Genomic DNA, 23,848 nt, shown 5'->3' on the forward strand with positions numbered 1-23,848 from the left:
AGAAGTCATGAAAATAGGTACTTTCACCGCATCTGATTTTACCTTGCCCCTGGTGGCAGAACATGAATAGAAGGTAGTGATGGTGTGGTGGGAAGGGTTCAGATGTGAGTGACTAGGATGAAGAACAGGAGACCAGCTGGTCATTTTAAAGCAGTTTGATCAAAAGACGATCAAGTTGTAATGGACGAACAATCTACGTGACTCTTCTAGTGTCATTAAACACAAGGCTTTGGGTCGGCTACCTCGTCATTCCCAAGCAGATGAGGTGGTGACGAAACATTTGCCTCAAACAGATAACAGTCATTTTTTTTTTCAGACCTTCAAAAGCTGCGAGGTCTAAGGGGTCATGCTTTTTTTTTTTTTTTTTTTTTGACGGTCAAGCTACAAGGTCAGGTTTGAAAAGTAGTATTCTAACGATGAATTAATGATATTCTACACCACTATTCTCCCCGCCGTTAAAGAAGACTACAATAAAAGTTCTCAGCGTAAAACAGTTTTGCTTACATTAATACAAACAATGAAAATAAAACTGCGAAATATGTTTAAGAAAAAATCTTTGACTTCATGCTCATTAAAAGTAATGTCGACGGAATAGCGCTGGCGTAACGACCAAGTCCCCAAACGCCCGACACCTTTATCTCTCATTTCCATTCAGTCCCTATCCTAACGCCACTTACGGAGATTGCAGGATGATGTCATAAAGGGGTATAACTTAGCATCCAGGCCTACCTTGAGGCTAAAAACGAGAACCGCTCCCACTATAGTTCTAGCATTACCTGCGCTCAGACCTTATGTAGAATATCCTCTTGAGTCTGTGCAGTATTTGGCTATTATAACTACTAACCACTAAGGTTTCGTAATATAACATAACAATAAAAATTACTTTACTAAATTCCATATCCCCTTTAAGGAGTTGGTTCAAGACAGTGGTTGTGTGACATCACAATCGACTTACTATCAGGAGCATGGTTCAATCATTCATATAAGTCAATGGGAGTACCAAGCATAGGTCCTCACCCAACCCAACCCCCATCGGTACCTAGGATTGATCGTTCAACCAATATTATCGGTTCATGATTGGTCTAATCAATCATATTCACTTCGACGGTTTAAGATAGTTTACTAAGATTCTGTTGTTTTGAGTAGACCGTGTACGAGAGAGGAGAGAGAGAGAGAGAGAGAGAGAGAGAGAGAGAGAGAGAGAGAGAGAGAGATTTATCTTGCCCTTTCATTGACAATTTTTCACTTTTCCCTTTTCTTGTATTCCTCGAAGCGTGCTGGTAGAGGCCTTGGCCTCTCAGGTTATCATTTCTCGGGTCACCGATTGCATACATTACACACCAATACCTGTAACCCTTGTCAAGGCAAGTCTGCGCGCGCACACACACACACACAGATTGTTGCGATATCAATGATTTAACGTAAATACATGACGTACCAAACGAAAAATAAATTACCCTTTTCAACTAGCGTATCACAAACACATTTTTCTATAATAAACAAACCAGCTCACTAGACCTATCTTCGCATTAATGCAGCTCTGCGATGATATACCAATCATTCTTTTCTTGGGAAAATGAGATAATGACACTGTTGGCTCTTCGCTGCTAATAACAGATTTTATTTATACCAAGTAAGTCTTATTCATCATCTTTTGAAAAAAAAAATCATAGGCCTAAGCTGTGACTATTTGCCTTTACCAATATCCCAGTTCGTTGCCGGCACAGGATATAGGTACGGCAGCCGTATCCCGATCGTGGTAGATATTGGTACGGCAGTGAATTGCGCATGCGTCAATTTCAGACTTCCTGCCGTACAAATAATATAGTGCGGTGAGGTACGGCAGATTCTGTCATTGGTGCCGTATTTGCGCTCTTGACTTGCTGTAGATACGGCAGTTAGCTGTATCCGTTTACCAGTTTGCTAATCATACTGTATTATGTAAAACCAGATTTCGGCTTTTAGGTGGGAGAGTCACGCTTTTTGAACATCTGGTCCCCCCCATGTTTTATTTTTTTTTAGCAAAATGTCCCTCCCCCCCCCTTTTTTTTTTTTTTTTTTGTTTGTTTTTTTTGCTTTTGTGATTTTTCCCGCTTTTTTGTACTACAAAAACAACACTATCCCGATTTTAATGGAATAGTGCTGAAATTTTGTTTAATTTTGCCATTTCACTACCTGGTAAATTCTATAGTCTTCTCCGACAGCTGCAATATGCTCAATGAAGTGAATTAAAAGAATATTGTAAAGTGTTATAAAGGCCCTTGCAACTGCCGACAGTCGGGGGCAGAATAAAGGGCCGAGAAAGTCACCAAAGGTACGATGGTAGTGTATATATTTATATATAATCCTCTTTGAATCTCCTCTTCGGAATTCTTTTCAGGGCCGATTCGATCGTTCGTGACCTACGTATATACCACGAATTACCCAATTTTGAAAGTTTGTCTTCATCGATGTCTATGGCTTTTGTCAGCTCGTTAAAGCCTGGAAACATGTTTTTCGGCGAAAACTAATGTATTATTCCGCGGTTCATGCTGTTCCGTCACCATTTTTCTTGCTGTCACTGATATGCCGAAAGACGTTGTATAATACTTCAGTATATAGTCTTTGGATATGCGTGAGGCGGTAAAACAAGGGTTCGCGCATGCGCAATTCACTGCCGTACCAATATCTACCGAGATCGGGGTACGGCTGCCGTACCAATATCCAGTTCGTTGCCTTTATGACTTCTAGTATATGCATTGTTTCAACGTTCAATTTATAGAGTGACATTTCCATTGAAGCACTAATACAACACCCAGCCACACAGACATGGCCCAGGGGCCAAAATAAATAAATGAAAAATAGGTCTAGCTATGCACAATTCATCCCCCCAAAGAACTGAACGTCACAATTGCCACTGACAATATTCACCCCGTTTCGAGTTTTTTTTTTTCCACTAAACTCTTCATGAAACCGGAAAGTTACCAAATACGCAAATGAATAAATAACACATATCCCCTTCGAGTCCCAAATTAACAGGCCGATTTTCTTTAACGATGATGGATCAGCTTACAGTTCCTTAACTACAGCTCCAAATAAAAAATTGTATATACTAAAAGACAGTCGAAGCCTATACCCAAAATAACAGACAAACGAAGCCTATAAATATCCAATGCGGAAATAAAGATAAAAACTGAAATATTTATCTTGAATTAAAAGCAAGAGCTATAAATTAAAAGCAGTATAAAACTTACCCAGGGTACACAGTACCCATGTATTGCCGAAGTGGCGGCGTAAGTGGTCAAGTAAGGCTGGCGATCCAAGCAACAAGTGACCCTCCAGGTCACGGCCCGATGAAAGAAAGGTTGAGCAAACACATCCGTGAGGGGCGCCGCCCCCAGGGCCTCACATTCCCCGGCGCCTACGGTCGAGAGCATACGGGAGACAGCGCGAGGGGCGCCGGCCCAAAGGAGCAACCGACGCAGCTTTCGTAAACCGAAGGAGGAGATCAGGGTGTTTCTGCTGAGCAGGAGGAGAGGCGGAGGGCTTCTCGGAATGTCGACTTCGTCTTCGCTTTCCCTCCTGGTTCGTCGGAATGGATGGTAAGTATGGAATGTTCCGCCTAACTGCTGCAGCAGGCCCTGCACCGCCGCGGGCAGGCCTAACGCCGCGGCTGCGGCGGGTCGCCATGGGGCTGGCGCCCGTGGCAATAAAGAATTCGGGCGAGGGACGGGTGCCACAACAGTCATGTTGCAAAAAACACCTGTTATATTTTCAAAACTTCTACGACCTCTCTGTCCTTTATGGCACACTTGTTCCTCTGCTAATATTCACTCATAATGTTGCTCTCGCAATAATAATAGTACAACACCAAGCAAGCATTTATATGTATCGCGTTGAAACACAAAGTCAATAAAACGTCCACAGCAAGGGGCAGGCAGCGTCGCTCTGCACCGCCAGGGTACAATTGAACGTTTGGGAAGCCTCAGGTATAATGATAAGACTTTCCACTCAGTCACTCTGTCACACCTGCGAGCGCCAAAGTTTCCTCTTGCGAACATCTTGTACGGAATTTGTTTTGATTTCTTTGCATCGATAGGTGGTGCGAAGCTAGACACGCAGTTAGGGTTTACTTTATAAACAGGTCTCTTAGGAACTCTTAACATCACGCGATTCGCCATATCATTTGTTATTGTGATGAGACTCGTACGTCTGGCAGAGGTCAAAGTTGGCGCACACCGCTGGATAGTTTGTTTTGACGGTAGCCAACTTGATAAAGCCACTCTATGGGTCTTATTACGCTTTGCTAAACAACGTAACCACGTGCTTATTGTATGTCCACTGATTTCTCCATTATTTGAGGTAAGATTCGGCAATAATCAATAAGGCCAGCTCCCTCAGTATTCACTATCACTGCAGTTAGAAAGCTAAAGTAGCTATAAATGTTAGTATGTAAATAATAAAATTAATATTGGCCGTTTCAAGCACACATGGTAGTATTCCCTTCTATGTGAAATTCTCATCCAAAATATTGCCTATCGACAAGCTTTCTTAAACAAATTTGCAGAAAAAAGTTAATGGACGTATTAACTCGTGTAACGCCCCATATAGGTAGGTACGGTAGTACTAAGCAGGCTGTTGTTATATATATACTTTTAAGAATTTTAATTCCTTCTTTCGTCTTTTTTTTTTTCTTGACCATGATTATCCCTTTTATTTGTCAAGGACAGATCATAGTTATTAGAATAATCACTTACTCTTTGGTGTATGTTTTTAAATATCGTCTTTCATTTCTTCTTGAATGAGTAACTAACGCTTCAAGAACCCAGCGATGGTTAATATCACTGCAAAGACCAACAATACTGTATATATAAAGGCCACAAAATGGTCTCGTTTATCCATGTTACCGTCGTTGATTTTGTGTGGTTGAAATAGTAGTGATGATAGTACAGGAATGGAATGGAATATAAAATTTAGGCCAACGGCCAAGCGCTGGGACCCATGAGGTCATTCAGCGCTGAAACGGAAACGGAGAATAATAAGGCTTTGAAGGTGAAACAGGAGGAAAACCTCAAAGCACTTGCACTAAGAGATAAATATTAAGGGAGGGTGGTACAGTAAAAGCCATGAAAGGGGGTTGCAGCTACGGGCCGAAGGGACGCTGCTAAGAACCTTAAGTAATGCCTACAGTGTACTGCGTGAGATGCACTAACGGCTTTAACCCCCTACGGGAGATGACAGTATGGATGGGTGCAAAGAATGGTAGCCGAAAGTATATGTAGCAGCGATCTGATTTGCCGTTGCCTGGAACTGAGTGGGAAATGGAAAAAAAATTCCAGGGCAGAGGTAAAAAGCTGGGACCAGTGAGGCTATTTTTTAGTTATTTTTTCATCCTAGTGGTAGGAAACCAAGCCTTGCCAAGGACTTCGTTTTCTCTCTGCATCGTTAAGATTACGTACCACTTGAAAAACTTTTCAATCTAGCAGGTAAATTATATCTTTCCCTAGTAACTACTTCTACAAAGTATGTACGAGGCTGTTCTATTTTTTTTTTTTTTTTTTTTTTTTTTTTTTTTTTTTTGGGGGGGGGTGGGGGGGGGGGCCGCCACAAAGATAACAAAAGGAAGAGGTCTCAATTAATCTTAATCCATTACATACTCGGCTGAAAACATAAGTAGTTTATGACTTGCAGATGTCTTCGTTTTTCCTACATTTTCTTAAATAGATCTGAAATATCACAATCTTACCAGACTTGTTTGTTTAGCTATATGTAATTCCTTTGAATTGTCACAGATACAGATTTTATCACTTTAGATCATAAAATCTGAACAGATTAAAGAGCAGTTCACTTACAGTACCTATAAATGGCATCCATAGCAGATCCAAAAAATGGAGGAATCATAAAACACATCAATATTTTGTATTGTTTATTTCAAAGATTTCTTCTTTAGAAAACTCAAAAAAGCCTTTTTTTTTACACTACAAATTCCACTTCTGACAGGGAGTCAGTAACTTCAAGTAAATACTACTCTCCACATAACAGTAAATAGTTTTGAGTGCCAAGGCCAACAGCACTCAATATAAATACGTTTCTCCTTTAACCTTACTGCAGAGGAACTCAGGCAGAGTCTACTACCTTGAGGATACTGATGTTTTAAGTAGTGTCTTGACAAGGGCCTTCGACTTGGAAAATACAAAACTCTACAAAGGAATTTCTGGATAAAACATCTGATTATTCTTTGTACATAATATACATGTCATACATCTTTTAATACCTAACAAAATACAGTACTTTGTACATACAAAAGTCTTTCCTAAATAAAGAACACAATAAAAAAAAAAACTAAGATAACATAATTGTGTAGGCAACTGAAAAACACATGAATGCAATGAAAACTTACATAAAAAAAATTCTAAACACACCTCTGATTAATGACCAACCTGTAACAGCTTTTAAATATATTTCTTTCTAGAAACAAGTAACAATTTTCATGCGACTTTCAAAAGCACTGGATGAGAATAATAATAAGTACAGCTGTTGCTGTTATGAATGATTCACACTGTCATGGCATAATCCTCAAGAAACTAATGATTCAAATGTTTTAACCTTCAACAACCAAAAAAAAATTCTTTACTCTTTCCCCTTTTAAGTAATATGGATCAAAGAATCCTTTGCTGAACAATTTCCTTTCTCCATTCCTGGAAAACTGACAAATAATACAGTTGCAGAGAAAAAACTAGAAATAACGACTCAGTGGGATGTATTAAAAACCAAAAATATTCATAACTGTTTTTTTATCTTTAAACTACAGAACGAGAGTTCTTCAAATTGAAAATTATAAAGTGAAAAGGAAAACATGACTGATTTTACAGCATTTAGAAGCAAATGAAAAAATGTCGTCCTATTAACAACCTCCATTTCACTTAGAAACATGAATGAGCTACGGACTAAAGGCTCTCCTCATTCAATTAACAAAGGTGACAGCAAAGGACTTACTATTCACCAATGGCAAGAGCAGCAATGAAAACTGCAAATAAAAGACTTCCACAGTACTGGGTGGAGTTATACACTTTTCTGACGACTTCCACGTGTACGTATATGGTACCTGTTTCTACAGTTTTGCCTCTTTAGCCAGTGCATGATAAAAGGCCGCCACATATGAAATACCAAACATTGCACTTCAGCTCAGAAAGTAATTTTGCTTTAATCATTGAGTAACAGAAGTTCAGGGGTAGACTGCAGTGTTACCCAAAATCTTGCACAGCATTTTTTATCAAGCATAAACATGCAAACTGATTCAATCAAATTCGCAAGTAAGTACAATTTTAAAATTTAATCTGTATACTCATAAAAACTGCAATTGAAAGGCTGCAAAACATTTTCTTCAAAAATCTTCCAAATACCTCCTCAACTGCTCCCAATGTCAATTTCCCATTAAGTTTTCAATACTCATGTTCCATTTGCCTTAACACAGGAAGTCAAACTTATGTTTATTAAAAATCTTTGCAAATTTGAAGCACAAGAGGCAGTAATGGCACTGAATTCAATATTTCTCCTTGAGTAAACATAAATATACATCAAATATTCAACCAACAAATAAAAATGGTATTTGCTGGTTTACTGAAAAAGATAAAGGGAAAGAAATTTACTAAAAGAAAACTTACAAACAAAATCTTTCAAATTCTGAAATGATGCATTTTCTAGAAGCTATGATAGTACCTTTAATATCAGTTTTTTTTCAAGTCTTAATAAAATGTAAAACAATGGCAACTACAGCATTTGAAGTGACCAATTACAAATTAGATGTTTTGTAAATATGAATACAATTAGATTTTAATGGATGTGTATGACATCTGTACATGCAGCATAACCTAGTCTGTCTCTACTTTAATTGAAAAAAAAAATAAATAAATAAAAAGTGGAATGGTGAAGAAATTCAAAGGGGATAAATTTTGATTTGCAAGAGTGCAACAACAGAGATATTGGTCATAGTTACATAAAATATACAAAAGGCAACATCTCAATTAGGGTAACCATTAAATTAATAGCACACATGTATAAGAAAACTGCACACGCAACCTTAATGATTAAGCAGGTACTAACTGACAGCAAATTTTTATCACCAATTTTCTGTATTCACAAATGATTGAACGAATGATCTGGTCACCAAAAAAGCCTTGCAAATACAGTACTCAGTTTGTGCAGTTTTCCAACAAATAAAAACATTTTATACACATCACATAATTATTAAATCATCACAGGTAGTAGCTAAAATATTAATTTCATGTGCTTGCCGGTTGACTATTAGTGGCATTACTTCTTAGAGCAGCCTGGATCTCTTGAGTCAAGAACGTCAATCGTCCATCCGGATGATGAAGAGCCATCTGCTCTCCTTGCTGCGTTCTCACCAACACTAAACGACCCTGGGTTGTCTGCTGTGTAGTTTGCTGTGCCTGCTGTTGCTGCTGCTGCTGCTGAGGCTGGGTTACTTGCACAACTTGTTGCTGCTGAGGCTGAGCAACTTGCACTACTTGTTGCTGTGGTTGTGCTACTTGCACCACTTGTTGCTGTGCAACCTGTGCAACTTGTGCTATTTGCCCCTGTTGTGGAGACTGAAGTTGGGGTTGTGGTTGGGTTTGCGATTGTGGTTGTAAAGTGGTAAAGGTGGTCTTTGGTTGTTGTGCTATGACTTGACCTGTTCCTTGAACATATATCAAACTCTGCTGACCAGCTGTACCTGTTGCCTGTGAGATGACCTGAGGCACCATCTGTACAACCTGCTGTCCTCCTCCAGGCTGTTGAACAATTTGGACTGTTAGTCGTTGACCAGCATTACCAGGCTGACTAGGATTAGCTTGCTGTAATCTTACAACTTGAGGGGTGCCTGTAGGCTGGGCAAGGACACGCTGCTGTACTACATACTGCTGTTGGCCAGAAGCTGCTTGGATACCAGGTGTCTGAGATTGAACTGTGGCACCTTTATGAACAACAGCATGCTGCAAGACAGTAGGTTGCGGATTTGCACTGACAATTGTATTCACATTCTGTTGAGGAGCAAGTACTGTTGCAACTGTTCCTGTTGAGGTTCTGGTCTGTTGTGGAGTAGATTGGGCTGTCACCAAATTACTATACACTCTTGGCTGAGTTGCAACTCTTGTAAAAGTCTGTTGACCACTATTTAACACCAGCTGGGTACCTTGAGTTACAACATTATTTGTTTTGATAACTGAACCAGCAATAGTTGTCTGGTTCACTGGGATTACTTGCCTTAACCCTACCTGTTGAGTGGACACTGCCTGAACACCAGTCGCACGACTGATGCCTTGAACACCTTGAACGACTGTTGCTGGGCGTACTGCACTTGTTGGTGATAAAGTTTGTTGCTGAATGACTTGCTGAACAGAAGTTGGAGGGTCTTGTAACAATGATGCAGGTGCACTTGTAACAACCTGAACTTTTGCAGCTGTATTTGATGCAACATGGGACTGAACCTTCTGACCAGGTGGTACTACCCCAGGTGTCAATGATAAAGTGTAACCACCTCTGCCATTTGGCATTGCTACTATTTTACTGCCAGTTCGCTGCATCAACTGCGCAAGTGATTCAGACTCTAATTTGAGCTGGGGTTGACCTCCAGCAGCAGGAACCACAACTGTGGCTGCAGTTATAGCCTGACCCTGTGGCTGACTAATAACAGTCGTTGTCTGTGTGGTAGCAGTTTGTATTGGCACTTGCTGTGAAATAACCTGCTCTTGAACAACAGGTGCTGGTGACTGAGGCACAGCACTTGCTGTAGAAGTAACCCCAGCGCCAGCACTAGGAACTCCAGCAATTCTATTTACAACTTGTGGTGCTGCAGGCCTCACTGGAGAGGTCAAAACTGTGGATGTAGTAGCTCGAGAAACTTGACTTGTATGTACTGGAGAGGTTACATTAACTGATGGTCTAGCACCAGGGGGCATCACTGATGAAACAACAGAAGGTGAAGCAGTGACTAATCTAGTTGTTGCAGTATGTGGACGAGCATGTTCTCCAAGGACACCCCGAACAACAGACCCTTGGGGACGTGTCAGTCCAGAGGTCATTATCACTGGTCTAGCAGGCCGTGCTACCCCTCTGTATGCTAGAGCGATGGTATTCGGTGGATTAGCTGTGGAAGAGGTGACAACAGTGGATATTGGAGCAACTCTTGGTACAGATGGAGAATTACTGGTGACTAAACCACCTAATCCTCCTGAGGGTCTACTTACTCCAAGTGATGAGGTAGGTACAGATGCAGAGGCAGTGGACCGAATAACACTGGGAGTCGGGCTCCCAAGACTTCCTCCATTTGGAATACCTGGAATGTTTTTAGTAATGATCTGAGCATTTGTATTCATAGTATATGTCTGTCCATGGTGTTGCAGTTTGATCTCAGTCACAGGGCCCTTAGTGCCAGGCTTCATGTACTTCACAAGCTGCAAAGCTTGCTCCCCCACAACTCTCACATTAACGGGGGAACCCTGATTGTCATATGCCGCTACAATCACACAGGGTACATCAGGCTTAATGTTAGTGTTCTGGAAAACCCTATTAGGTATGGCACTACCATGCCGCACTGGCGGTTTAGGACTTTCCTTCTTTGCATTTGTCACCAACTGACCAGCCAAATTCCTAACAGAAGATATGTCCACTTTTCCTTTATCACCACGATTATCCCTGGAAGCATTAGCTGAACGAATTTGGCCCGCATTATCAATATAATTAGTAATATGTCCGGACTGCGATAAAAGATAACGCTTAACTCCACCATACGACACAAAGTTTGATCGGCTACTTTCCTCTTGTTCTCTCTCTTTCTCCTCTTCCTCGCGTTTTCTTTTTCTTCTGACCTTTTCTTCCTCTGCTTCCAAAGATGCCTGAATTGCTAATTTTTCAAAATCAAGTCCATCATAATTAATAATCTTCTTCACTTTACGAACACGACCTCGTGATGAAACAGCATACGAGTCAGGATTCTCTTGTGGGGCTGGAGCACTGGGTGTTTCAACAGGGGGAGGAACATTTTCCAACATCTGGGCTACTGCCTGTCGCTTGGCTCTTCTCTTCCTTAGCTTCCTCTTTGGATTGCCATCCTCTGCAAGAAAATCACTTTCAGTTATAATCTGCAAAAATTCATATTTACCATGCCAAATTTGAAGCTAACTTGCTAAGGAAGTTTCAAGTGAATAATGAGGAACTGTATGTGCTAGTATGCAATCTAAATTGTAAACGAATAATCCAGTGATGATGTAAAAGACCTCCATCAGAAGTTATTTTTAATGTCAGTATACCAACTGATGGCATTTAAATCTAAAAATCAATCAGTAGGGATGGTGGGAATTGGTTTCCAGGTGGAGAAACTCAGGATTGGTATTTCTGAGTTAAATAATCAAAGTTGACTTTATCAAGAATTTTAGGTAAAAGGCATCTCTTTGACTACAAATAATGTGTATACAGTATACTTGGCAGCCATTTTAAATATACAGTATACTTGGCCACCATTTTAAAAATACACTAACATATATGCTAATGATAATCTCCTTCCCTTGGGATTCAAACCATTGACCACATTAACTTAGTTCACTTAGTGGAACCAGATCTGCAAATACATAAACGTGGCATCATCGGTATCAATGCATCCATAACTATGATTTTACCCCACCCCAAACTACCCCACATGCACTCTCCTCCCCAATGGACCCAAGGTAATGTATACATTACAATATCACCTACAAACAGATGTTAACGATAATCTCCCTTTGGACTCCAACTACTTAACTGCCTCGGCTACAGAGGGTGGGGAGGGGGTGAAATTATAGTTAAGGTGCAGTAATACCAAGATACCATGTACATGTATATCTGGTTCCTTTCCTTCTACGTACACCATCTGCAAGTGCATGGGCAAGGCACCAACCTACTGCTTCAGTGATCAAAAAGTCATATTTCCAGGAAAGGAGGTTATTGTTTATACAGACACCACCCTTCTTAAGAATATTCAACTTACAAACATCAAAAGATACAAACAAATGGGATAACAAATTAAAACTGTGTTCAGAACACTCCCCATTGCCACCCACCTGTAAGTTGAAATTTTGTTTTGCATACTTATTCTGTACATACAGTACATCATGTTTTAGGACGAAAAAATGTAAAGTACTGTATTGATTTTATAACATACTGTACTTCAATTGGCATGAAGAGTACAGTAACCAACTTACAAACAATTCAACATACCAGCAGCTGTCCAGAACATAATTTGTTTGTAAGCAAGGTGGTGTCTGTATCTATTTCTAAGTCACAGTGCTTGCTTGTTATGTGTACATTAACTTGGGCCCACTGGGGAGGAGGGTTAAATGTGTCCAACCACAGCAGGAGGGGAAGAGAGTGGAATGAAATCACAGTTAGGGATGAAATACGACCCACTAAGATACCATGCATATGCAGTTCCATTGCTGGTTCCTTTCCTTTTATATCCCTTGTAGATGAGCGACCTAAGGAGGTTACTGTTGGAATCGTTTTGCAGGTGAATGCTTACTTATGACGTACACTGAAAAATTTCTAGTCATACTCTTATAAAGTGAGGAAATAAGCAAGATTAAATCACAACTAGTTCATCGCTAATTGTGATAAAGCCAAACATTACAATCCTCAGAAAATGTGAGCCACTTTCAACTGAAGGAAAACTCAATGTAAAAAAAAAATGATAAATATACAACAAACAACAAAGGGGCCTTATTATTATTATTATTATTATTATTATTATTTAATAATCAGGCCACTTAGTCAACAATCCTAACTTTTACAAGGCTGGACAGAAGGGTTTGTTTTTAACATTAGATATTACTTAACATATTGCAAATGCCTAAGAATGCAATAAAACGTTACACGGAATTCTCAAAGATTCTGATGCAATCTCCTTCAAGAGGCTGTTACTGCTACTTAATAAATGTTTTTGGTTGAAAAGTGGACAGTCACACAAGTTGTTTTCCATTCTATGGATTCAGGGATAGGGTCATGTCAGTTATTCATTACATAACCATGGGCAAAGGAATGTGACCAATTCAGACAGGATATTATTGTACCACAATGTGTCATTCTTTTTGGAATGAAAAACACAACCCAACAGCTGTTCAGCAGTTAAAGTTAATTTGTTACTGTTTGAGTCTTTATTTCAAAACACTTGCCATTTGACTGCTGACCGTATTGCAGAGAGTTCTACTTATAATATCATTTTAATGGGAAAGATGTCTCCTTACCGTCTACAGATTCCTCGCTGGATGATGAGGATGAGGATGATGGCTGGGGAGTTGGTGCTGCAGGTTCTGGATCTGGTTCAGGGTCACTCATCCACGCTTCTTCTGCTGGGTCAACATAATCTTCACCTCTGGGATGAGAAAGGGGCATTTGAAAGTTACATTTTCTCCTTTAGTCATGGAAAAATATGATAATATTAATGAAGTAATGCAATGAGGCTGTTTAGATATTTAATATGTGAATAAAAGATTATTATTATATTATTATAAAGGATTAGTTTATCCAGACCTCTGAGCCTAACAACGTCTCTTCTCGGGCTGGTTTTCAGGAATTAATTCTTAAGAAAAAAAAAAAATTTACTTTTAGGAAGCCAGTTTTACTTAGGAACATGATGATCCTATTAAATACAAAATCTTTGTGAATAAAAGATGACACTATCTTTGCAGGTATAGTGACAAAAAAGCACACCACTTGTAACAATAAAGAGACAATAAAGCACATACTGTACATGATTTCATGAAATCATATCCGAGAGATTTAACGGAAGACATATTGTTATGACATTAGGTCGCACTTATTATAAAGAAAAATATAATTCTCAATATACAATCCTTTTACCAAGCGCTCATTCAACATATTACTATAACCTGTATTATCAATAAATATACTGTATATAAAAATAAGTTATACCACTTACAATGCAATATGACAAATTATTAGTACCAGCTGGAAACCGGTAACATTAAGAAAAAAATTGTGTAAACAAGGAACTAGCATTTGTGTTTGATCGCAAGCTACATGGGATCTTCCACAATGCCTTCGGCATCTCGTGATCACGTCAGTATTAAGGTACTGCTCTGTTTCTGCATTTTACTTTTTCTGTGCCTTTCAATTTCCACCTTCTTTACCTTTCTTCAATTTTTAACTTTTTTTTTTTTCTTCTTCAATTAAAAATTCTTTGGACAACACTTTTTTGAGTCTAAAAATATGACTCAGTGTAGTGTGACTTAAAGATGCTACTGGGATAAAATTATTTCAATGGAGTATGATTGCAATGTATACTTAGATACCGTTCATACAATACATTCATGGGAATAATAACTAGTTTATAAAGCACAGCATCACAAGGATCCTATGCACTGATAAATATTGTTTTGATGCCTGTCTACAAAACGTAATTAATCTTACTTAGTTCAGAATCAAGCAGTGGGGTCACTGCATGTGATATAGCTCAAATGTACATGTTAGTAGTTCTTCATTTGTGGCATAAATAGTTCCCCATTTATTTTTCATACATTCTCTCAAGTCTCTTCTCAACCAAAAACTCACCCAATGGGCTACCTAGAAACTTTCAAGAGATTTAATGTTATATACCAATTTAAATGTTAAAAGAAAGGATGTCTTCTCTATTAGTATGATGATGACCACATTCCTCAAAAATTCTCTGCAGTCCCTGAACAATGTTGCCTACAAATAATGGAGGCCTTATACTTCCAGCAGTTCCAACTTTTTCTAAACAAGAAAAGGAGAGAGGACCAACACTCATTCAGGAAACTTTACTAAACCTGGCACAAGACACATTGCAGATGACCACGTTCACCCACACAAGTAGATGCAGTGCTCCTTTAGTCACCATCTTCGTGGTTGTCAGACAAGAAGTTTGGTGGACCACATGTCAACCAATTACCAGAAAAAATAATTTACATCTCATTTATGCCTACCTTTCAACCCAATATACATGTTAACAGATGACGAGTAGGTGAAATAATATTCCAAAATGTCCTAAAAAGGTGATATAAATACAGGAATTAGTTTGATTTTCCAATGAATATCAGCAGCTCAGCACAGAATTTTGGAATTAGTTTGATTTTCCAATGAATATCAGCAGCTCAGCACAGAATTTTGGAAGTACAGCATGACAAAACAGATTCCCAAATTAGAGTACTGTACTACAATAATGATTCTCATAGGAATAACCAGATGGATTTGTTCGGAAATGAGGTGAATATTTGTTTGGAAATGAGGTGAATATTGGACACTGACAGTCATTAAGTATCTTAAAAATCTGCAATAGGGTTTTGTAACTAATAAATCTGCCATACGGCTTTGAAACCAACATTTTCCTCAATATTTTCAAGGGAAAGTTCAATTTTTCATATGTTTTTGACATAGAAAATACTTTAATTACATAGACAGCTAACCTTTAAGATTCCAGTTATGTTAAAAAAATGTCACCCCTTGGGAATCTGATGACATCAAATGACATCATCCATAGAAAAAAAAATGTATCATAAAATTTTGATGTCTGGTAACATTGAGAAAACATCCAAGAAGGTGTTGGGATGGTTCAACTTCATCTACCAATAATGTAACAGCAGTTCCCCAAGAATTATTACTAAAACCATTTCTAATATTTTTTCTTAATTTTTCATGTGCAATTACAGGCATATGTATATAACAATAGTATAATTACAGAGAAAACAAACTAATTATACTTTTACGCTGCTAAAAGAATTTATAAATCTCATTTACATTTTTAAATATTTCTTTATGAAAAGTAAAGAAATATCTTTTCTCACTTTGAGCTTGTATGACTTTTGTTCATAATTTTTAAACATAACTAAGACAAAACAAAATTATTCAACTTTGAAATTATCCAAACCAGTAGTATTGTATCATGACAAATATTATTACGAGGAGCAACAATCACAAGGTAATATTAAATTCATAAGCAGCAATCCTAGACATTGTCTTTTATCACTGACAAGCTTCTGGACTCAATCCCCAGGACTCTCAAAGGTTTACTGTAGCAATTACAAATCATAAACTAGAAACCCATCTAAACATGAATCCATGTCATATAACTACATAATTCTGATGAGCAAAAAGGAATGAATGATTTACATGAACCCAGATCGACTTTAAACAGATTTTAATAATGATTGAATGACCTTAATAAAACGTCACTGGCATACCCTGTTGACTCCTGGATTGACAACTATGGGCCAGAATTGGGAGAGCACTCCACCCTCATTATCATACCATAAAGGTAGCACAGCTCTTTGTTCAGTACACAGTACTTTCACACTGCAGATGCTGATCTCCTTTGGAAATACCCGCAGCTAAGTTCTAGGAAGAAACTCAGACTTCAAAAGGTTGTTAAAGACTAATAAGGGAAAGTAGAAAATGTGTTCCAGAACAAGTTAGCAGTGCAAATTTGCCCATACTGTCTATTCAGCCGACTGGTAAAGCAGTTTGACTAAAGCAGTCAAATACTGATGTCTAATAAACTTAAAACCAGGCAATAATATTAACTGTTCAAATAATTGACAAGTATGGAAGTCCAGTCAAGGGAAAAAGAGAAAAATCAGTCTATGATAGTGAGTAGTGAGAAGATTAAATACTAGGTGAAGTCCAAAGGCAAACTTTTATCAATACTAGAGGTTCTTTGATGAGTCCATCTAGTCACCCAGCTGTATTACTTGGTCTTTTCATTTTCTTTTGTTCCTTTCATTTTTTCTACAAAGCTGTCAAATGTTAAATTTAAACAGATCCAGTTTTAACATTTGACTTGAAAATATATCCTATGAAGGAAGTAGTATATGTGTATACGTACTAGACTTCCAAATATGAATTTTTAACTTCAACTAACTAAATCATGAATGGTAAACCAACAATAAAGTGATAAAATATCTGGTTATTGTCACAGTAAATTTGTCTAATCAGACAAGTGACTTACATTATTATAAATGATTGGTGAACAAAAAAAAATGCAGTCAAGTATGGTGGGAGGAGACCAATGAAGAAGAAGAAGAAAAAAAAAAAAGCAATTCAACTAAGAAGAACTTTTGGTGCTGCCTACATGACGTTAGTTTTAGCAACAAGAGAAATTTTTGACATTACACAACTAAAACCAAAAGCTATATAAACAGCATACCTCTTGACAAAATCATTCCATTCATTTCTAAGTTTTGTGCGTAGTCTTTTGTTTGCAGACAGTAGTTTAGTTTCCCATGGACTCAACTCTGTCAGAAGGTTGCACAGGGCACGGTGCAATTTCACTTCACAAGATGGACGTTTCTCAGGTTTAGCATCTTCCTGTACATTTTGATAAGGGAAAAGTTATATAATGTTACATAACAGAAAATTGTTTCACATTTTGTTTAAGTAGCTTTCAATCCATTTTATACCTATCCTGTAGTTACAAATTATATATAAAGTTCAATAAAATACACTGCATTAAAATACAAAACGACTGACTGACTTACCTTGGAATTTTCATTGTCATTATGAGCGTTACCACTTCCTTCGGGCAAGTCACCAAATCTCTTGATTAAAGCCCGCAATTGTTCTACAGAGGTCACGACCAACTCAAAATCCTCAATTTGAGGCAGGTACGGAGATGGGTCGTGAATTGGTTTGGGTTCTGGGGGAGGTACTGGAGTGCTTGCTTTACTGTTGTTAGAGTTTTCATCCTCCTCTAACTCCTTCTTAATTGCACTGCCATTGCACGATAGAGAATTATTTACATCACTCTTTGTCAATTCACCATTTTCTGTTCTTTGGTTATCTTCACTTTTAATTTTTGTACTGACTATTCCACCATTACAATGCTTTTCATCATCCTCCCCTTTCACTTCGGTATAATCCAATTCCTCTTCTTTGATGTCAATTTTTTCTTCTTTCACCTTTAACACTCCATCGGTGTCTTCTGTCATTTCTTTCTTAACAACTCCACCATTTTCTGATTTATCTTCACCCTCACTATCTACAGGTTCTTGTTTAATAACACCATTAATAAGAGATTCACTTTTCAGATCTTTTAACTTACTATCCATATTGCTTTCAGATTTAACACTGACGTCACACTCTCCATTTTGAGAAACACCCTTGTCACCATTACACCTGCTATCATCCACCTTTTCTTCCAAAGCATTCGTGGTAGATTCAGTCTGTTTCAATCTTTTGTTGTTTTCTGCTTCAGTTGCTAACTTCTAAAATGATAATGAAATAAAACAGTTTTAATGTTCAACATTTAGCTCTAGAAAACCTCAGCACAACAATACAAGATGTGACAATAATAAGCTTTAATGAGGAAGGAAGGCCAATTAGCTATTCAGATATGAATTCAGGAAGTAGCAGGAAGAGGACCAGTTTGAAAGCCTAGAAAATCACGGACAAAGATCATTTGCTACCCTGGAACATATGGAAATTCAGGTAGTATTGCATTAGACAGCAAAGAATGCTGTACAGGAATTGAATTGTGAAACATTACATAAAAATGCCTTAGATGATGAGGAAAAAGAAGCAAAATAAAATACAGTATTTCCCTTAATTAACTCTACACAGAAATAATCATTAATTGGAAATCACAAGCAACAATTACTCCCACTGCACCAAATGTGATCTGAAGCATCATTTTATCTAGACATACTAACAAAACCATTAACCTACAACCCTAAGTCTTCAGTCCAAGCCTGCACTCATTCACGATTTCCTTGACTAGTTTTTTCTTCCTTGTGACTTTATTTCTGTGACATACTGGTTAGTCAAGAAAATGATATTGTTATGATACAATAAAGTTTGTTCATACTTACCTGGCAGATATATATATAGCTGTATTTTCTGAAGTCCGACAGAATTTTAAAAACTTCCGACACACGCAGTGGTCGGCCAGGTGGTTAGTACCCATTCCCGCCGCTGGGAGGCGGGTATCAGGAACCATTCCCATTTTCTATTCATAATTTTTATTTCCACTGTCCCCTGAGGGGAGGTGGGTGGGTACTTGACTATATATCTGGCCAGGTAAGTATGAACAAACTTTATTGTATCATAACAATATCATTTTGTTCATGAAACTTACCTGTCAGATATATATATAGCTGAATCCCACCTTTGGAGGTGGGAAGGGACAGAATAGAAGGATTTTAGGAACAAATGCATGCAGATGATTTACATCTTGGTTCCACCTGTTAGCATAGCTGGCTTCGTGGTTACTGCCACGTAAGTCTGCTTGTGCTACTAGAGTTGCCAGCGAGGTAGAGACCTATATAGCTGGTGCACTCCAGATGATCTGTCAACAGGGGCGAGACCACGACGTGACTAGACCATATTGACCATACCATGAGGGCTAAGAAGTAAAATAAATATATATATATATATATATCACCACCTGACCAACCTAGCCAAAGTTAAGGTGTTTTAACTAAGGCTTAAGAGTTAAGAAGTCGCCGTTGTCGGCAACTCATCAACTAAATTAAGAGCTCTTCCTAACCATTTTCTACAGGATAGGATGAGTGGTACTTCTTGCCCCCAAGATTGTGTCTGCAGACACGTATGGCCCTAGCGAGCAGCAGATCTCATATGCCATCTTCACATCTCGCAGGGAGTGTGAAGTGAACACAGAGTTGCTTCGCTAAAACATGGTACTCAGGATGTTACTGAGTGCCATGCTCTGTTGAAATGCTTCCGAGGCCGCGCCCTCACCTCGTGAGCATTTAGATAAAAAGATTTCAAATCTTTGTGCAAACACAATGAAGGAGCATTTTTGAAAGAACTCCTTAACACTAAAGCCAGGGTGTTCTTCGATATGGGCAAGTCTGGTCTTTTTCGGAACACTGCAGATTGCCCGAATGACTTCGACTTTCTTGAGTTTTATGTAGATAAAACTTGAGAGACCCGACAGGGCACAGGACTCTCTCTGACTCCTGCCCACTAACTTGTGCCATCCTTGCTTCCAAGCTCCTGGCCCAAGGACAAAACGGGTTTCCATTCTTAGGCCACAACGGAAGGCTTAGAGAGCACACCGCCTTGTCTTCTCTAAAGCCAAAACTTGTGACGATGGCTTAAAATTTCACTAACCCTCTTTGTCGTATCTAGGGTGGTTAGAAGAAGGACTTCCTGATCACATGCAAAAAGTTAACAGGTAGGAGAGGTTCGAATGCTTTAACATCAAGAACTTCAGACTACGTCTAAGTTCCATATTGAAAGCTTCGATCTGGACATGCACAGTCAGTCCGTCTGTACTAAAGTCAGGTGACCGACCAGTTGACCAGTCAGACGAATCAAGGACAGCAAGGCTGTACCCTGAAGACCATAAGGCACTATTCTTCGTTGAAGGATGAGTGTCTGGACTGCCTGGGCGATTCAATCTAAGCAAACCTTGGGGGTGTATCAACGCAACCCAACGTCGTCAGCGAATCAACTCCTGACTCGAGCTTCTGGTGCCAGGAGAAAGGAGCGAGGAGCAAAAAGGCGATTCAGTCCCGAAGGAAGAATGCCTGACAGTCCAACCTGGTCTCATGTTACACGATCATCGGGGGTGTATAAACGCAACCAACTTCGTCAACAAGAAACTCAGGGCTACTATATGTCGCCTGATCTCGCACGAGTGTCTGACTCCGAGAAAACAGGTGAGACAAAAAGTAGATGGTGAGCGAGTTTCGAGATTCCACAGAACTCAAGATCGTGAAGGGCTTTGTTGTTTGACAGACGCAAATCTCTGAGCCCAAAGGCCGTCAACAACATATTTGCATATTCTTTAATAGTTGTGACTGCCAGCTTATCCCATTCTTCAGACGGAAAAGGAAGACGGTAATCTTATTCCTGTCAACCTCTCGATAGTCTGAACGTAGTCAGACTCAGAGCGGAGAGGTTATAGGTACCTTTCGAGTTAGAGTAGACCGACTCTCTCGGAAAAGGTCCTTGGAAAGTGAACTAGGAAGTATGTGACCTCTGTGATCCAGGATTCTGAAGGCCAACATGGGGCGATCAGCGTCATTGTCGCTCCCTGTGACGTCATAAATCCTCTTATTACATTTCCTAAGCGATTGAAAAAGGGGAAAAAGAGACTAAACATCCATCCCCGTTCAATATCATAGGATGGCGTTTAATGGTACCGATCCCGGATCGAGAATAAGGGAGCAGAGAAGAAGCCGCCTCTTCGTCCTCAACATATCGAAGAGAAGAATGAAAGGGCGTCCCTAAAGTCTACACAACTCTCACTTACTTCTAAAGAAAGATTCCACTCGGAAGTGAATAGTTGCTGCCGTCGATCGAGACGATTCGTACGGACTTTTGCAATCCTGTAACGAACCTGTAGAGGATCGTTACATTTTACGCCTGTTGTTATAATAGGCTCTTTCTCGTAAACTCGAACAAGGACCGAGAGAAGATACTTCTTAAGATATGAGAGAGCTGTGGAATATCAGAGTTGATCTGGACCACTGGTTCCCAAAAACTCGTTTCGAGGACTGGAGGGACTACCGAATCGCTTTTACTTCTTCCAGATTAAGATCCAGGACATCTGAAACCCTATCCAGATGTCCGGCACTTCTTTCTATCACCTCAGGTGATAGACGCACTGAGAGATGTTCAGAATCATTGCTAGATCTTGAATAATATTTCAGTTTCCCGGTAGGAAAAAACTGTGGTCTGAATTGCAGTCTATTCGGGGAAACAAACTTCTTCAGGAAGGAAATGGTCCCCAGCAAGCTCATCCATTCCCTCCCCGAGTATGCTTACTTCCCTAAATAAGGCTGCGCTTTGCCTAAGCAGGAGAGCAAATAAAAGTGCAATGTTGCGGTAGACTCGTAGTTCCATACCGTGCGGTAACGAGCACCGAAAGGATTAAGAGATAACTCTGTTGAAACATAGTAAGGCAAAACGAATGCAAACGTTTATTCATTCACGTAAGAAATCCCCTCAATCTTAGGCTAAAGTCCGTGATTGTAGGACAGAGATAGAGTTAGTCAGTCAATCCCGCAGGAGAGACGTAACCGTCAGCACAGAGATACGGTTAGTCAGTCAATCCCGCAGGAGAGAGAGACGTAACCTACCGCGCACGATACCGCACGATCTGTTACTGAATACTGGCTCGGTTGGACTGGAGGACAGACAGCGTGAAAGCAGCAGCAACCAGCTTACGAACGTCGTCTCTTAACTTTATGTCTGGGTTGCCAGCTACCCTATTCTACGAAGAAATAGGTCCGTTATTTTTTGAGCAGCAAGACTCTCAAGCTGGTATATTTAAGCGAAACAGAAAACGCTAAATATATAGATGCGTTTGTGTCGTCAGAACACTACCATACAACGGTAAAAGATAAATCGGAAACTCCTGTTAGGCTGCAGGGAGTAACGATTAAATGTCCTTAAAATAGACAATAGACCTCTCGGTTGCCATCCGAAGAGGTAACTACAGCAAGCGTATATGACTTGAACCAACCAGAAGTAAAATAACGCAAGGCAAAAAATGAAATTATATCACAATAAAGTTTGTTCCTACTTACCTGGCAGACATATATATAGCTGAATTCGGAAATACAGCTACATACATATCTGACAGGCAAGTTTCATGAACAAAACTTAAGAGAATCGAAGCAGTCGAAGCAGTCAGCTCAAGCTTCTTATGTTATTGGACATAAGCGTTCATTGACGTAGTCTACAAGTCTATTTCTTGTACGAGTCTGCGAATGACGAATGAGAGCTCTTCCGAATCTTGTCAATAAGAGCTTATTCGCTTACGCAATATCAAGTTAATGAGATGTTTGTCATGAGAACTAACCCATTTACGGGACAAAGAGATATTTTGTCAAAGAGGGGATACCCACTTACTTGACAAAACGAAAGTATATTGTCAATGGGGGAAAGTCACTGAATTGACAAAAACGTAATCCAGGGAGTCGAGCATTTAATTTTTCCGATTCCCGTCTCAAACGAGGAAGGGGCAAGAATCCTGTTAAGAGACTGGGCTTACGGCAAGTAGGACGACGATGTTCAATTCGGCAGCGTAGTCCCGACTAGAAACTAACAAAATCTATCATCTGAAAAACCCTTTCAGATGGGCTAAAAAGCTTGGAAAATTATCCTGGGAAGAGGAAGAAACTCTCCAACCAGCTTCCTCTCCCATATCACAACTAATGCCTGCTAAAGCTTAAAATTATTGGCAGTATGCCAAAGGAAGTCCTGTCTTGCGCTTTCCTGAAGAGCGTCCTTTTGATGAGTGCCTTTGCAAGAATCCTACTGAACGTTGCCGAGAGTCCTGACGTGCAGGACATCGAGCCTTACATAACCCGTAACTGCCTTATCGCAAAGTCTTGACTGCGGTAGTGGCAACTTAAATTTATTGGCAGAATGGCAAAGGTTGCGGTAGAGCAAACGAGATCTTCCTTAACTCCATCCACCTATGCGAAAAGCAATATTAATTGACAGAGACCTCTTGAATTCACTAAACCCGATGTCTTGCTGGGTTTCGAAGAAGAAGTTGTCTGTTCACTTTAAGCTTCCTCCGAAGCACTGCCTACTTCACATTCTTTGCAGGTGAGGTAGAAGGTATCACCGAAGGTAGAGGTAAAAATTCCTTAGGCCCAAATCTGAAACAAGAGCTTGAAGAGTTCAACAGAAACGTTCAGCCGGGCGACACACCATGGCGTGCGCTGGTGCACGCTCGGCGTCCACTGGCGCGCGCTCGGCGTCCACTGGAGCGCGCTCGGCGTCCACTGGCGCGCGCCTGGAGTCCATCCGAGCGTCCCAGGCGTCCGCTCTCAAAAGCTTCCTGCTACTATGACTTCTTTTACGTATTTCTCGGTGGAAAGAC

The 23,848-nt window shown here is 39.5% G+C and overlaps 2 protein-coding genes across 4 annotated transcripts in view; both read right to left on the bottom strand.

Annotated features, from left to right (window-relative positions):
- The window catches only part of LOC135222710 (uncharacterized), an 83,158-nt gene extending 79,169 nt beyond the window's left edge, over positions 1–3,989 (bottom strand). Inside the window, exon 1 of one of the 2 annotated variants that reach the window (XM_064260908.1) lies at positions 3,234–3,989. In XM_064260908.1, the coding sequence (XP_064116978.1) occupies positions 3,234–3,728 (495 nt within the window). In that variant the 5' untranslated portion in view covers positions 3,729–3,989. The remainder of the gene's footprint in view (positions 1–3,233) is intronic. The other variant, XM_064260907.1, reaches the window with a different exon arrangement.
- A 1,902-nt stretch (positions 3,990–5,891) lies between these two features.
- The window catches only part of LOC135222712 (uncharacterized), a 135,521-nt gene continuing 117,564 nt past the window's right edge, over positions 5,892–23,848 (bottom strand). For both annotated transcript variants that reach the window (XM_064260909.1, XM_064260910.1), the window contains exons 13-16: positions 17,523–18,248; positions 17,192–17,352; positions 13,257–13,384; positions 5,892–11,095 (exon numbers count right to left, since the gene is read on the bottom strand). In XM_064260909.1, coding sequence (XP_064116979.1) covers positions 8,262–11,095; positions 13,257–13,384; positions 17,192–17,352; positions 17,523–18,248 — 3,849 coding nt within the window. In that variant the 3' untranslated portion in view covers positions 5,892–8,261. The remainder of the gene's footprint in view (positions 11,096–13,256; positions 13,385–17,191; positions 17,353–17,522; positions 18,249–23,848) is intronic.

The sequence above is a fragment of the Macrobrachium nipponense genome, chromosome 8, assembly GCF_015104395.2.
Source record: "Macrobrachium nipponense isolate FS-2020 chromosome 8, ASM1510439v2, whole genome shotgun sequence".
NCBI lineage: Eukaryota > Metazoa > Arthropoda > Malacostraca > Decapoda > Palaemonidae > Macrobrachium > Macrobrachium nipponense.